Source organism: Hemibagrus wyckioides, linkage group LG03, assembly GCF_019097595.1.
Source record: "Hemibagrus wyckioides isolate EC202008001 linkage group LG03, SWU_Hwy_1.0, whole genome shotgun sequence".
NCBI lineage: Eukaryota > Metazoa > Chordata > Actinopteri > Siluriformes > Bagridae > Hemibagrus > Hemibagrus wyckioides.
The window spans coordinates 796,830-812,639 of NC_080712.1; the positions used below are offsets into that span (position 1 = coordinate 796,830).

The 15,810-nt window shown below is 39.2% G+C and overlaps 1 protein-coding gene across 1 annotated transcript; it reads right to left on the reverse strand.

The window, feature by feature from the left end:
• Positions 1–11,582: 11,582 nt before the first annotated feature.
• Positions 11,583–15,093, reverse strand: LOC131346523 (uncharacterized). Its single transcript, XM_058379992.1, has 11 exons — positions 15,006–15,093; positions 14,626–14,777; positions 14,479–14,540; positions 14,087–14,190; positions 13,902–13,974; positions 13,648–13,806; positions 13,235–13,410; positions 13,017–13,138; positions 12,873–12,934; positions 11,923–12,202; positions 11,583–11,678 (listed from the first exon to the last, which is right to left on the reverse strand). The coding sequence occupies exons 2-11, from the start codon at positions 14,707–14,709 to the stop codon at positions 11,583–11,585; spliced, it is 1,218 nt and encodes a 405-aa protein (XP_058235975.1). The 5' UTR covers positions 14,710–14,777; positions 15,006–15,093.
• Positions 15,094–15,810: the final 717 nt, after the last annotated feature.

Consider the following 15,810-nt stretch of genomic DNA (forward strand, 5'->3'; position numbering starts at 1 on the left):
CATGCTGCTAATAAAAACAAGGGATTGTGAAATTTGACAGATTACTGAATGTTTGGGTGTGTGTTTTTTTCTAATCTTATATTATATGAACACTTTATTTTTAGCTATTTTTATGGTCTTTTTTAGTTTGTTAATACAATGAGCGATGCATTGATTGGGTTGCATATTTTTAATTTCGATGTACATGTTACATTGACAATAAAGACATTCTATTCTATTTTAAATGGTCAGTTCATTCCAGATCTATTAGGATGACTTGTATAGCGCTTTTAACAATGGACATTGTCTCTAAGAAGCTTAACAGAGCTATAAAAACAGTTTAAAATTAAGTTACAATTTATCTCTAACCATTTATCCCCAATGAGCAAGCCTGAGGTGACAGTAGCAAGGAAAAACTCCCTGAGATTATTTGAGGAAGAAACCTTGAGTGGAAACAGGTTCAGGAGCCATCCTCATTTGGGTGACACTGGACGGTAAATTATGTAAATGTAAATAATATCCTTTCTTCAACAGTTTATAGTCACATGGAATTGTGCAACCAAGAACTCCTGAGAACCTAATATGTCAGTGTAATTTCTGAGTTTATTAAAAACATTTGAAGACTTTCTTTCAAAGACATATAATTTTTGTTATTTGCCTGGCTTGGATAAAAGGAAGTAGAAAGCAGGTAAATGAATGTGTAACACTGGGACTCAGGAGACAAAGAGACAGAATCCAAATGCCACTTTATTAAACACAGGTAAGCAGAATGCAAAACGTGACTTAGGCAAAAAGGGCAAAAAAGGCAAACTAGGCAGGCAGACAGAACAGAGGCATGCACTTACGGAACATAAGCCTAACAGTCTTAATACTTGCCGCAGACGCTGGCGAGTGAGGGCTTTAAATAGGTGCCGGGAAATTGGGTGCAGGTGGTGCAATGAATAAACAGGGGAATGAGAGCGAGGAAGTGCTGCTGGGGCCGGCATGCCCCCCCCCCCAGGGGCATAAGGGGAGCAACGATGGGACCGGACCCTTCCCTGTTGACAAGATATTGCAGACGGCCATCTTGTAGCCTGGAGTTCAGAATCTCTCGGACCTGGTAGATGGTTTTGTCGGCATCAATCTCGGGTGGCTGCGAGATCATGGGTTCTGTGGAAGGAGGGAGAACAGGGTTAGTGTATGGTTTGAGCAATGAGACATGAAAGGACGGGGATATGCGGTAGCGCTCTGGGAGATCGAGCTCATAGGTCACTTCATTAATGGGCCACCGGATGGTGAAGGGACCTATGTATCAAGGGCTGAGCTTTTTGCAGAGCAGCTTTAAGCAGAAGTCTTGCTTGGAGAGCCAGACCAGATCTCCCGGCTGGTAATTCGGTGATTCTCGTCAGCACGCGTCAGCGTGGCTCTTCTGCCGGCGGATCGCACGGCGCAGGTGGACGTGCACCGACTCCCAAACCCTCTCACTCTCTCTGTACCAATGGTCGACAAAAGGTACTTCGGACGGCTCGCTCGACCATTGGAACAGAGGAAGCTGGTAACCGAGCATGCATTGGAACGGAGTGAGTCCCATGGCTTCTTGGCGGAGCGAGTTCTGCGCATACTCGGCCCATGGAAGATATTTGCTCCAATCGTGCTGGCGGTCACGGCAGTAGGCTTGAAGATAGCGCCCCACTTCTTGTACTTTGCTCTCCGTCTGACCGTTTGATTGGGGATGATATCCAGAGGACAGGTTCACTGATACACCCAGTTGTTTAAAGAACCCACGCCACACTCGGAACACGAACTGGGGCCCTCTGTCAGACATGATGTCTTCGGGGATGCCAAAGTGTCTGAAGACGTGGTTAAAGAGAGCCTCAGCCGTTTCCATGGCTGTGGGCAGGCCCTTGAGGGGTATCAGTTTGCACGCTTTCGAGAACTGATCAACCATGACGAGAATTGTGGTGAAGCCATCCGACGTAGGCAGATCAGTCGTGAAGTTGATCCTCAGGTCGGACCAGGGTCGGTGGTGGATCGGGAGCGGCATGAGCTTACCCTCCAGTAGCCCCTATACTCTCCTGGGAGTTCCACTTCGATATGATGCTGCGGACTCTCGATGCTAGTAGATCCCAGGAGGGCTGTTTTGGGAGCCGGGATGTGGTCGCTCCATTGGGTGATACTCCCTGTGCTCCAACAGATGTTGGGCTGGTGCTGCACCAGCCAGGGGCATCCCAGGACGACATCCACTCGGGAATCCTTCAGTGCTAGGAGAGAGATCGTCTCCTCATGTAGGCATCCAATGCGGAGGGTCAGGTCAGGGGTTAGCCACTGCACCAGTCCGCAACCCAGCGGTTTCCCTTGAATCGTAGTAATCTGGTAGCACGTCGGGCTTCTCAGTCGTGGGATATGACAGGTGGCTAGAAGGCGGGATGAGATGAAGTTTCCCGATGCGCCCGAGTCAAACAGCACCGTTACTGGGTAATGGTGAGAATCATGAATGAGTACAGCATCATGATAGAGGGGATTGCAGATTACAGAACTTAGTTGGAGTGTACACCCGCTGGGCGCAGGGGATGGACTCGACAGGTCTGGAGTGGCCCGACTCTCCCCAGTATAAACACAAACCTTGACGAAGACGGTGTTTGTGTTCACCACGAGACAGGTGGAGTTCCTCCATCAAGATTGGCTTCTGTGCTGGGGAGTCCTCGCGGGGTGAGGTATCAGGATTGTCGCTCTGCTCTACAACAATCGCGGCCAGGTGTTGTGAAATGCTCTGCACCTTAAGCATAAAGGTTTCCAGGCCGACAGTGTCATCATATACCGCCATCTGCCATTGGATCGCCGGCCATAAACCCCGTCAGTAGGCTGCGAGGAGCACTGCTTCGTTCCAGCCGCTAGATGCCACAAGCGTGTGGAAACGAAGCGTGTACTCACGTGCGGAGCGGTCGGCTTGCCGTAGGTGGAACAACTCCTCATGCACAGAGAGGTCGGCTGAGCTGGCTCCGAAGACTTCCTTGAAGTGGGTCAGAAAGGCGTCCAGGGAGTCAAGTGTCGGGCTCTTTGATGCCCACAGTGATTCCACCCAGCGCCGCGCATCTCCGGTCAGCAGCGAAAGAATGAACTCGGTCTTCGAGCGGTTGCTGGGAAACTGGTGGGGGAGAGCATCAAAGTATAGTTGGCATTGCATCACAAAGCCCAGATATTCAGATACCTTACCCGCTTATACAGCCGGTACAGCCATAGAGCAGGACAGGAGCAGCCGCAGAACGAACTGCTTCACATAGGGAAGCCATCAGTCCAGCCATCGGGTCCAATACAGGAGGTATGCCGGGTTGCATCATGGAGGTAGGAACTCCCTCTTTTCCTTCCATTAGGGGTGAGTATTCTGTAACACTGGGACTCAGGAGACAGAGAGAGAGAATCTGAATGCCACTTTATTAAACACAGGTAAGCAGAATGCAAAACGTGACTTAGGCAAAAAGGGCAAGAAAGGCAAACTAGGCAGGCAGACAGAACAGGGGCACACACTTACGGCACATAAGCCTTACAGTCTTAATACTTGCTGCAGACGCTGGCAAGTGAGGGCTTTAAATAGGCACTGGGAAATTGGGTGCAGGTGGTGCGATCAATAAACAGGGGAATGAGAGCGAGGAAGTGCTGCTGGGGCCAGCATGCCCGTTACAGAATGAATGTCTCTATCTTGCTCATGCACACCCTTTCAGTACCCAACAATGTTAAAATGTAGTTATGTAATTAAGCATAAGGGTTTTAATGATCAATTATTCTATTCGTTTATTGTGTAATTATAATGACAAATTGAATAGAATTATTAACATATTATGGTGACTGAAAGTACCTTAATTATTCTATTTTATATTAATCCCTAACATCAAGATTTAAAAATGGTAATCTCTGGGTGGTGTATGACACTTTGAGTTATTCTGGCACTAAAAATATTTAGGGCTTTTAGAGGCAATGAAGTTTTAATTGGAGTCAATAAAATGTATAAGACCGGATTTAAGATGATCACAGCTCATGCATCTGTGTCTTAGTACTTAGCTTCATTTACTGCCTTGTGTAATCTTACAAGCAAAGCTAGTGTTCACTAAAGTAATAACCTCCACTTTTCTGGAATGTTTTTTCTTCATTCCAGTTCATCTCAAAGGTGTTCAATATGGTTGAAGTCAGAGTATTGTGTAGGCCATTCAAGTTCTTCCATTCCAAACATGCCTCACTATGTCTTCATGGACCTTACTTTGTGCAAAGGGACAGGTTTGGGCCTCTTAGTTCCAGTGAAGAGAAACTGTAATGCTTCAGCATACAAAGACATTCTTTACTATTGTGCTCTTTCAATGGTTTGCAAGCCCAACATGTAAACATTAATATATATCTTACATCTTTATATGCAAACCATAAATACTGAAGGTTTATTCTTTCACAGAATGATGGGAAAACCCATCAAGCATGTGCATAATACCACAACATGTGCATCTAACCACAGTTTGAGGACATCAATAAAACTAACATTCACAAAGTAATGTCATGCTTAGAATGAAAGATATAATGGAGTGTGACAGATTATTCATACTTGCTAGTGTATATTTATAGCTAAACTAATTTCTTTAGAACTTGTATATGCGTCAACAACTAAAGTTTATCTATGCATGAATGTAATGTGGGTGTGGCAGAAGTTCAACAGGCAGGAAAATTAGGTTTTATATTAATGGTTAACACTTGCATAGAAAGAAGGTGATCCACCACCACTCCCAGTGAGAGAAATGCTACCACAAGGACTAATGTTTTAATACGATGCATTATTCCAAAACACATTCTGACAAATTACTATTTGTCTCTGGAGATTGCCAGTCAGGATATCAGTTAAATAGAACAAAACATTTTTAATAGGGCTTAAGATGTTTTACTACATAGCACAAAATTATAGATAAGTAAAATAATTTTTACAATCCCACTATCTGATATTTTTCTTTGGCACATACATCTTTAATTTGATTCTACATTCAGTTTTCTGTAAAACTGCTTTGTGACAATGTCTATTCTTGAATAGACTTCATAAATAAAACTGAATTTAACTGAATACTCTAAACATGGCATGTGTGTAAGACAGGCAGAAACATTACCCAGAGAAAATATTAATATACTTTTGAACATAAGACTCCAAATCTAAATGATTCTTAATGCACATAGTGATAATTAATTGTTGCTAAAGATTTGCACCTGGTATGTGACTGCACATTCTGTCTGCATTTTTTTCTGTTTAGAAAATTATCCAAATGTCATGTAATGTAAAAAGCTGCAGTGTGAGAAGCTATGTTCATCATAAAACCTTTGCTGAATACAGACACTGATTCACCACGAAACTGATTCACCACGAGCCACTTTGTTGTCTTCAATTTACAAAGGTAGAAAATTACACAAAGGCGAACAACTGGTGCAGCCAGAACCTGTAAAAAAAAAACCCAACCCAGCTTCATTCTATTGCTGACAACAGTCAAGACCAATTGTTCTACAGTCTTCTCTGTCATCATAATTCATCTAAAAATAACTCATTGTCTATTCAGAGTTTACACCTACCAAGCTGTGAGGTGAGAGTAGAGATCACCGGCAGCAGCAAAAGAACAACTTATAAACAAATTGATTGTATTTGTGATCCAACAATCAAAGAATTTTTTTTGAGACATGCACTCAAGACCATCTATTCACATGCACTACATCACCACTACTCACACCATGAAATCAACATTAATAATCATTAATATCTATTAATATTTTCAGACTCTTATTTCTATTCAGAATATACTGAAAGACATTAATAAAGTGAAATTTGTTTCGGTATATGACAAAAATGGCACTGGTGCTGGATATAGAGTGATGCTGTAGATTTTATCATTGAACTATAGCAAAACCTTCATTAAACATTTTATAATTTATTTAAAATGAAAATAAGAAAATGAAGTCACACCCTGTTTAAATGGCTAATATTTTGGTGTAACAAATCCCAACATGTTTGGTGAGAGTTTTATATAATTCTGGTTCATTTCTTATTCTGCTTAAATATAGCCAAGTTAAAGCATCCTGCTGCATTCTGTCTAAATACATCAGCATTCTGATTAAATCTTGACACATTCTAGTTACAAACAGATGTACTATTGTTAAATTTACAATTTACAACCAGCATGTATTACACTGAACAAAATTATAAACGCAACACTTTTGTTTTTGGCCCCATTTTTGATGAGCTGAATTCAAAGATCTAAGACTTTTTATATGTACACAAAAGGCCTATTTCTCTCAAATATTGTTCACAAATCTGTCTAAATCTGTGTTAGTGAGCACTTCTCCTTTGCCGAAGTAATCCATCTACCTCACAGATGTGGCATATCACGATGCTGAATAGACAGCATGATTATTGCACAGGTGTGCCTTAGGCTGGCCACAATAAAAGGTCACTCTAAAATGTGCAGTTTTATCACACAGCACAATGCCACAGATGTCACAAGTTTTGAGGGAGCGTGCAATTGGCATGATGACTGCAGGAATGTCCACCAGAGCTGTTGCCCATGAATTGAATGTTCATTTCTCTACCATAAGCCGTCTCCAAAGTCATTTCAGAGAATTTGGCAGTACATCCAACCGGCCTCACAACCACAGACCACGTGTAACCACACCAGCCCAGGACCTCCACATCCAGCATCTTCACCTCCAAGATCGTCTGAGACCAGCCACCCGGACAGCTGCTGCAACAATCGGTTTGCATAACCAAATAGTTTCTGCACAAACTGTCAGAAACCGTCTCAGGGAAGCTCATCTGCATGCTCGTCATCCTTATCGGGGTCTCGGCCTGAGTGCAGTTTGTCGTCGTAACCGACTTGAGTGGGCTCACATTCGATGGCGTCTGGCACTTTGGAGAGGTGTTCTCTTCACGGATGAATCCCGGTTTTCACTGTACAGGGCAGATGGCAGACAGCGTGTATGGCATTGTGTGGGTGAGTGGTTTGCTGACGTCAATGTTGTGGCTCGAGTGGCCCATGGTGGCGGTGGGATTATGGTATGGTCAGGCGTATGTTATGGACAATGAACACAGGTGCATTTTATTCACAGAGATACCATGACGAGATCCTGAGGCCCATTGTTGTGCCATTCATCCACGACCATCACCTCATGTTGCAGCATGATAATGCACGGCCCCATGTTGCAAGGATCTGTATACAATTCCTGAAAGCTGAAAACTTCCCAGTTCTTAGATGGCCAGCATACTCACTGGACATGTCACCCATTGAGCATGTTTGGGATGCTCTGGATCGCCGTATAAGACAGCGTGTTCCAGTTCCTGCCAATATCCAGCAACTTCGCACAGCCATTGAAGAGGAGTGGACCAACATTCCACAGGCCACAATCAACAACCTGATCAACTCTATGCAAAGGAGATGTGTTGCACTGCGTGAGGCAAATGGTGGTCACACCAGATACTGACTAGTTCAATAGGTAGAGTCAGACACATTTTGATTAAATACCACTGCATTCTGTCTCCTTGCTTGTGTTGTTTAAACTTAACACCATTAATCATATTATTCTCCTTAATAGGCTAAAAAAAATGTTGTTAAGGAAATAGCCATCTAGTGTTTCAGGTCTTATTTGACTGATGGTTGTAGGCCAACTCATCACTGTTGCTGATGTGACCTTCTACTGTGGTATTATCTGCAAACCTGAGCTGTATGATGGTTTTGGAGTTATGCAGAGGCAAACAGTCATGGGTGAACAGGGAGTAGACAGTTCACCCTTGACTCGGCACACAACCCTGTTGAATATCAGTGTTCAGGATAAAGGTAGAGGACATATGATTCCCCTGTATAACAGACTGAGGTCTACTGGTTAGGAAGTCCAGAAACCAACTGCATATGGAGATGCTGGCTTCAGGTCATTCATCAGAGTGATCATTTTTGTGGCTATTACCATGTAAAATGAATGGCATCTTTGGTAATTAAAAAAGGAGTGAGTGCAACAGTATGGAAGTCAGTCAAGCACACTGCAATAGAATGCTTTGATACCAATATGATGCTTGCTGTTTTTAGCCATGTGAGGACTTAGCCTTGGCCCTGACAGTTTGAAGATGTCAGTAAATGCCTGTGCGAACTGTCCAGCACATGTCCTGAGCACAATCTCGGGTATGCCATCAGGGTAAGCAGCCTTATGTGTATCCACTCTGTACCGTGCCAAGTGCTCATCTGTTCTGAAGTGTGAGAGGAGAGTAAATGCAGTGTCTGTTGCTTTCAGAAAGAGGTAGACCTCAGAGTTTATCCATAGCTTCAGCTTCACAGAATTATAGAAACATAATATAAAACCTTTAAAGTTTAAAATTAAGGTACTATTTTTCTCTAACATATATTCATAATGAGCAAGCCTGAGGCAGTGGTGAAAAAGAAAAACTCCCTGACATGGTATAAGGATGAAACCTTAAGAGGAATGAGGCTCAGAATGTAATCCATCTTCATTTGGGTGACACTGTATTTAAAATTTTTTCAAATGTTAATAATGTCCTTTCCACATGGTTTTATAGTCATGTGGAATTATGCAACAAAGAGCTACTGAGGAACTAATAGGTCAGCATAAATTTCTGAGTTCATAATAGACTTAACACTAATTCCTTCCTGACAAAATTTTCAAATGTTCACTGATAAAGACCCAAGCACAAAACTACTGCAATGGCAGTTCAAAGATGGCATAATAGTCTCCAAGTGGTTCAAATCACGAAAGTCCCCTGGGTTACGGGCAGACAGAGACATCCCCAGCAGGACTAAGCACCACCAAGCGACAAGACTCCAACAAGGGGTAGAGCTTCAGGATCGATCAGGCAATTCCAGAAAGAAGAAGCGGTCACCCTGGGAACTCAGACAAGAACTCCAGTGTAACTAGCTATGACAGCATAACTAAAAGGGAGAGCAGAAAGAGGATGATACAGACATGAGGGTTTCCTGGAACATAAAGCATCCACTCACTTCACAAACAGCAAAGGGTGGTAAGGCAACAGCATCCAAAGTTCACCAAACACTCTAGGCTTATGAGAAAAGCTCTGCCCCCTGATGTATATACTACTTGTGGAACTTCCAAATAGCTCACACCTTATGACAAAAGTAGACATGGTGGATCATAATAATAATAATAATAATAATGATAATAATAATAATTTTCTCAGGTACTGTGGCACAAGACCTTTGTAGGTCAGTAGCAGTATTTTATAGTAAATGTGAAATTTGGAAGCTAATGCAGTGAGGATAAGATGGGTGTGATAGGTTCATTCAATTCAATTTACATTTCTAGCATTTAGCAGACACCCTTATCCAGGGTGACTTACATTTTATCACATTTTTTTTCATACAAGTGAGCAATTGAAAGTTAAGGGCCTTGCTCAGTGGCCCAGCAGTTGTAGCTTGGTAGAACTGGGATTTGAACTCACAAACTTACACTTAGCAGTCAAAATATAAAAATATAAAATAAAAATGATAAAGTTTAAACTTAAGTTACTATTTATCCTTAACATTTTCATATCTTCACATACATATTTTCTGGTTCTAGTTACAAACTCCACCTGCTGCATTCTGGACTAACTGGACCTTGCTTAAGCACCTACTAAAACATCCAGGCAGTAAGGCAAAATCCAACCTAGAGGTAACAAAAACATATGGTTGATAGTTGTCATTGTCTCTGTTGCAGCATGAGTGACCCATAAGGCAAGTTCCCATAAGGCAATGTACATGTGATGTGGAATTTAAACAGCTCTCACTATGACTGAGCTAGACAGAAGTGTAAATGAGCTGTTGTTTACAGCACCATAACTCCCTCCATACTCAAGTTGGAGTTGCTAAGGACTTTCTTTACCTGCACTATTGAGAGCATCCTGACCAGAAGCATCAAAGCCTGGTTTTGAGAACAGAACAAAACAGGACAGACAAGCTCTCCAGAGGGTGGTGAGATCAGCTGAGCATACCATGCATGCTGAACTTCCTGACCTGGAGTCTATCTACAGCAAGCAGTGTTGGATCAAGGCCAGAAAGATAGTGAAAGACCTCAGCCATTCGAACGGACCCTTTTCTCTGTTGCATTCAGGGAAGTGCTTCCGCACCTTGAAGGCAAACACAGACAGAATGAGGAAGAGCTTCTTTCAGCAGGATATTCAGGACATTCTATGTTCATATTCATACCACATAACTATACCATATTCACCTTCTCTACTTTTTATATATTTATTTTTCTCTTGCAATTTTCCACCATAGTTTCCCTATATGCCCTATATGTTATATTTTATTTCATTGGATTTTATTTGTCTTCTATTTTTGTTTTTACCTTAGTGTTAATTGGCTTTATTTTTTATAATAAGGACAGCTGTAAAAAGCACTTTGCTACGTGTTGTACTGTGTATGATTGTGTATGTGACAAATAAAATTTGAATTTTATTTGAATTTCAGTGTATTTTTGTCATGTAAAATATATATATCCCACAGCCCATCATTTCTTACTGCTGAGCTTTGTTTTAAATAGAAGTCTTTATTTGTCTTTAGTGTTTGTGACTCATACACAGGCTCAGTCTTTAGCAATTTGTTTAGTTAATACTTTTGTTTATGGCATTTTGTATTTCTGTAAAGCTGCTTTGTGACAGGATTCATTGTTAAATACACTGTACAAAGGTAAGTTCCAGATGGTTTATGGACATGGAGATTTCTAGTAAACTTGGTTTGAATACTTTTGCCCCCACTCCCACATTTGGCTCTGGCTCATAGTAGGTCGTGAACAGCTAAGTGGGTTCGACTGACGGGCAACAAAAACATTTTCAAGGTTGAATTTAAAGTTGCATCTCCCATAAATCACTGCAAGTAAACACACAAAACACACATCAGCTGTAGGAATGAGAATTTGCAAAAATGACAACACAGGATTGGATTATAAAAAAAATTGTTTAATAAAGTATAATGCCAATAGGCCTTTAGAATTTGAGCAATAGGGCTAGTAAGGATGTAATCAATAGGACTGCTGATGACATACAAAAAGAAAAAAGGAAAGGTGAAACAGGAACACGTGATAAAATCCAGAAAAGGAGATCGCCCAAAGAAATGTCCATCCAGTTTGGTGTATTTAGAGAGTATGTTGAGTGGAGTGCTGGGGAAACTTTTTTTTATATTTCAAAAGAGGTGTAGATGAAAATAACCACATTATGGACACATTATAAACAATTAGTGATGGCAGGGAAGACCAAAACACATGAACAAGGTAACAAAACAAGATGACAAGAACCAGAACAGCCACAGAACAAAACATTTCCACATATAGAAAAGAGACCTGACACAGAATCAAAAATCAACAAAAAAAAATATAAATCTAGAGACATAATATGATTATAGATATCATTAATAAACAGGCAAAATAAAAATATTTATGCACAATTTGGGAAAGAATGGTAAATAAATAAATGAATGAATAACAGATAGATAGATAGATAGATAGATAGATAGATAGATAGATAGATAGATAGATAGATAGATAGATAGATAGATAGATAGATAGATAGATAGAGTTCAGTTGGTTACAAGTCATATTATTTTACACTTAATCTGTTTTTAAAAGAGTCCATTTCGTGTTGCATATTGGACGTTGTAGGACCTTCTCCTGTTGTAGCGCCTCCTTAAACCAGCACAGCAGCCACACAGCAGACACTGAGACATACAGAGAGAAAGTTAATAAGAGAGAGAAAGGGGAATAGATGAGAGACACTGATTAGCTATTTATGTTTATTTTTATTGTTATAAAATAAAAATAACACATTTAATAAAAAGTTTTAAAAAAAGTTTGGTAATTTCCTGTAACAGACACAAATATAGACAGATAATAAATTATTTATAATTCAGGGCAAATAGCATGCTAATTTTACCGGTTGGAAGAGATTTTGGTTACACTTACACAAAGTAGAATCCAGCAGGGTATGAGAATAATGACTATACTGCAGGGGATAATGATGCCCAGGATCCATGTAGAATTTCCTCCAGTGGTGGTGTTCTGAGCTTGGACTGTGGGCCTCAGAACTACATGGACAGGAGGTTCTGTTTGAGCAGCAGGAGTGGTGACAGTCGACAGACCGCTAATGTTGAGTATTGCAAACAGAAATCCACTTGGTGTCCACTTGGTGTCACCTTCCACAAAGACGTACTCTGAATTTGCCACAATTTCTGTACCAGTTAACCTAGGGAAAAAGAAAAATATTAACTGAGTGTATCATTCTGATTTTGTTTGCTTGGGAAGAGAGTTACAAATTTATGCATCTGAAACATTTTTGACACATTTTTTACACACCGTATTCTACATCTACATTTGACCTTATGGTTGTTTGTTCCTCTATAGTAATAGCTAGTCATGTGACTGCTCTTTAATTCTTGGGGAATAATTTTGTTCACATTGTACACATTACAAGGGCAGCAAAAAGCCTGCATGTTTACTACAGAGCTTTTGTTTGCTTTGTAAATTGATGAGTGCAGATTCACATGCAGATTCATGTCATTGAATCATTATAAAATATTAAGGCAGTCAATATTTTAAATAAATTATTTCTATTATTAATATTATCCTTTTATTTGTCACATACATATTACAGCACAGTGAACCTCTTTACTTGGAATATCCCAGATCATTATGCAGCTGGAGTAAAAGTAGCCAGGGTTTCAATCAATGCTGAAAATCTGCACTCATATCATTTTATTTTATATTGTTTTATGTTATATTTACTATAAGGGCTCCAGCATGGAGATATTTCTTTAAAATTATAACTCTTTTCCTTTCATTAAAGACAATGCTAGAATTTTTTATCTATTTTGAAAAACAGCGCTGGACAAAAGATGCAAAATGAAGACACTTACGTGAGGTTAGCAAATGGGAAGACAAATTCAGGAGCACCCTTGACATTCAGAATAGTGTTCAGCTAAAAAAGAAGGATAAAAAGGTTAGTTTAGTTTAGTTTAGTTTACTGTATAATTTTGGGACAAAGAGTTGCTAACACTTACCAAGTTGTTGATGGTGGTTTGGATTAAATTATATGTTTCATTCCTCAGCTGAATGTCCTTGGAGATGGTCACATTGCTGATTTTGAATCCAAAGCTAATAATGTATGATTTGTTATCAATTTCTAAAAAATCGATAATGAACAAAATTATATTCAACACATTATATTTAACATATTGTAATTAAAATTTAGGGACAGATTAATAAAAAGAAGACTCACGCTGATATTTGACATCCTGAATGCTCACAGGATCACGTTTTTGTGTTACAAGATCTCGTGCTCTTCTTATCTTTGCATCCAGCAGAGCATTAGCAGCATTGAGAACATCAGCTTCACTAGGTACCCTGGTCAAATTCTTAAAAACTAGACGAATATATATCAGCACCTTCCCCAATCTGAAGTAGAATAAAAAGAAATTTTAAAATGAAAAAATATATATATATAAATATATATATATATATATATATATATATATATATATATATATATATATATATATATATATGAAATTTCTAAGGAACAAATCAAATGTGCTTTAGAATAACTGATGATGGTCAAAAATGTAAGAGCCTGATAGACAGATAGACAGCCAGATAGAAATTTTATGTAATCATGTGATTATTAAAACAAACTCACTCTCATAAGTAAAGTTCATCACTTTTACAGAGTCACCGAGGTTTGTGCGTCTAGCACTCAGAAGAGTCTCAGTTGAATTGAGGACCAAATTTTTACTGGGAATTGATGAGGTGGAACTGAAAACCATCCTGGTCTGAACCACTGCTGAACCAGATCTGAAGATACAAAGCATTCTGGTGAATATTGTTCATGATAAATCATGATAAAAATGTGAATCTCTATTTCATGCTCATTTAGGAAATTAACATACATTATTGATGGAGTTGACGTTAAAGTCAAAGCAACAAGTTTTGTAGTCACTGGAGAAGCCGTTGTAGATGATACTGCAAGAGAAATTTATGTAACAATTACAGTCCATAAAACCTCATAGAACTGTTAGGGCCTAGGTAGGCAGGGGTTCTGTTTGAGCAGAAAGAGTGGTGAAAGTTAACAGACCTCTAATGTTGAGTATTGCAGAAAGAAATTCACTTGGTGTCCACTTGATGTCACTTTCCACAAAGGTGTGTTCTGAATCAACCACAATTTCTGTACCATTAAATCTGGAGGAAAAGAAAAAGAAAACCACAGTGCCCCATTCTGTGTTTAAAAAAGTATGTTTTCAGTTATGGAAAAAACAGTCTATGGTTTCAGAAAAATCTTAACAATCTCTTTCTTGGCATTGTATGATATTAATCAGTGTTATGACACTCTCCAGTTTAATGGGTTCTGCACAGACAGATTTCTTAAATCACATCATTTCTATTTCCATCTTTTTCTATTTATAGTGTCTACAAACTGACTATTTTTACCCCAGCATTGGGGTTAAGATGCAGAGAGAAGACGCTTACTCATAGTTTGCCCGTGGGAAGACAAATGAAGTGGCCTCTTTCGCATTTAAAATATCATTTAGCTATATAAAAGAGCAAAATCTTGTGAGTGAACAAGTAATTTTATATTTTTTAATCCCGACATGCAGAATGATGGTTTATACTTACCAAGCTGTTGAGGGTGTTTTGGATTAAATCATATGTTTGGTTCCTCAGCTGAATGCAAAAGAGCATTAGCAGCATTGAGAACATCAGCCTCACTAAGTATTCTGATGAAGTTCTTAAAAATTAGACGAATATATATCAGGACATTCCCCAATCTGAAATAGGAAACCAAATGTAATTAATAAAATACGTCAACAGTAGGTAGAGCATAAAGAACATGTAGACACTCGTGAGTATGAAAGAGACGATGAAAACTGAAAGATTTAGAATAAAATAGCAACATCTGTGAATAATTACAATTGTCTTATGTGACATTCAACAGATTTTGTGAGAACAAACTGAATACAAATGGAAATTTTTGAAATAATTAGCAAAACATTTACACAGGTGTAAGCTCATTCAGGAAAGCTGCTGGTGTTTTGGTGTCTCCATCTTGGAAGTGGTACATCATGTCACCATTAACCTGGTTTCTTGAAGTTCTGCTACAAATAGAAGAAAAAAGTCATGATACAGTATACTTTACAATAAGAATTATCACACTATTCTTCGAGAGTGGACAGAATGCTGCTGTGATCTTACGTGAAGAAAGAGCTCTGAGGTTCGAATGGTTCTGCACCAGATTCATTTAGAAGTGTGTTTAACTGCAGAAGGAAAGATAATTAATCAGTTGTGATGTTTGATAAAAAAAATATTGATTTGTACTGTTTTTGTAACTATTTATTGTTTTAAATAACCATTTTTATGTTGAAATTGAATATACAGACATGATATTATCTTTTTAATTGGACGTTTATGAATGATATTAGTTAAAAAATATTTTTATTATGGACTTTTAATATACAGCATATTTTTATAAATAGTTGATGCTACAATACATTTAGACCACTGACCACAGGAGTCACTCTCACCTGAGTTCTGAACTGATTTGCACACCTGAGGGAATTTGCTTCATTTATGTCCCTACTTATGGAACATGTTTGAGGTCTGACATTGCAAAGTCTTGTGACTATTTCTGTTAGACATATCTGACCATTTACAATTCCCTAATTACAGTCCTCTATTCAATTACTGTTTATGATCCTGTTGCAGATTTCTGTGCTGTTTTTCTTCTGTACCTACTTTCTTGTGCTTTGACCTTTGCCTGATTACACCACTGTGAGTCATTTCGCTTTGGATAACCTTGAGTTT

Coding starts and splice junctions, on each gene's coding strand:
- LOC131346523 (XM_058379992.1), bottom strand. CDS start 14,709: ATGTTCTCAATGCTGCTAATGCTCTTTTGCATTCAGCTGAGGAACCAA. Junction 14,191..14,478: donor TTCCCACGGGCAAACTATGA/GTAAGCGTCTTC, acceptor CTTTTCCTCCAG/ATTTAATGGTACAGAAATTG. Junction 12,203..12,872: donor TTCCCATTTGCTAACCTCAC/GTAAGTGTCTTC, acceptor CTTTTTCCCTAG/GTTAACTGGTACAGAAATTG.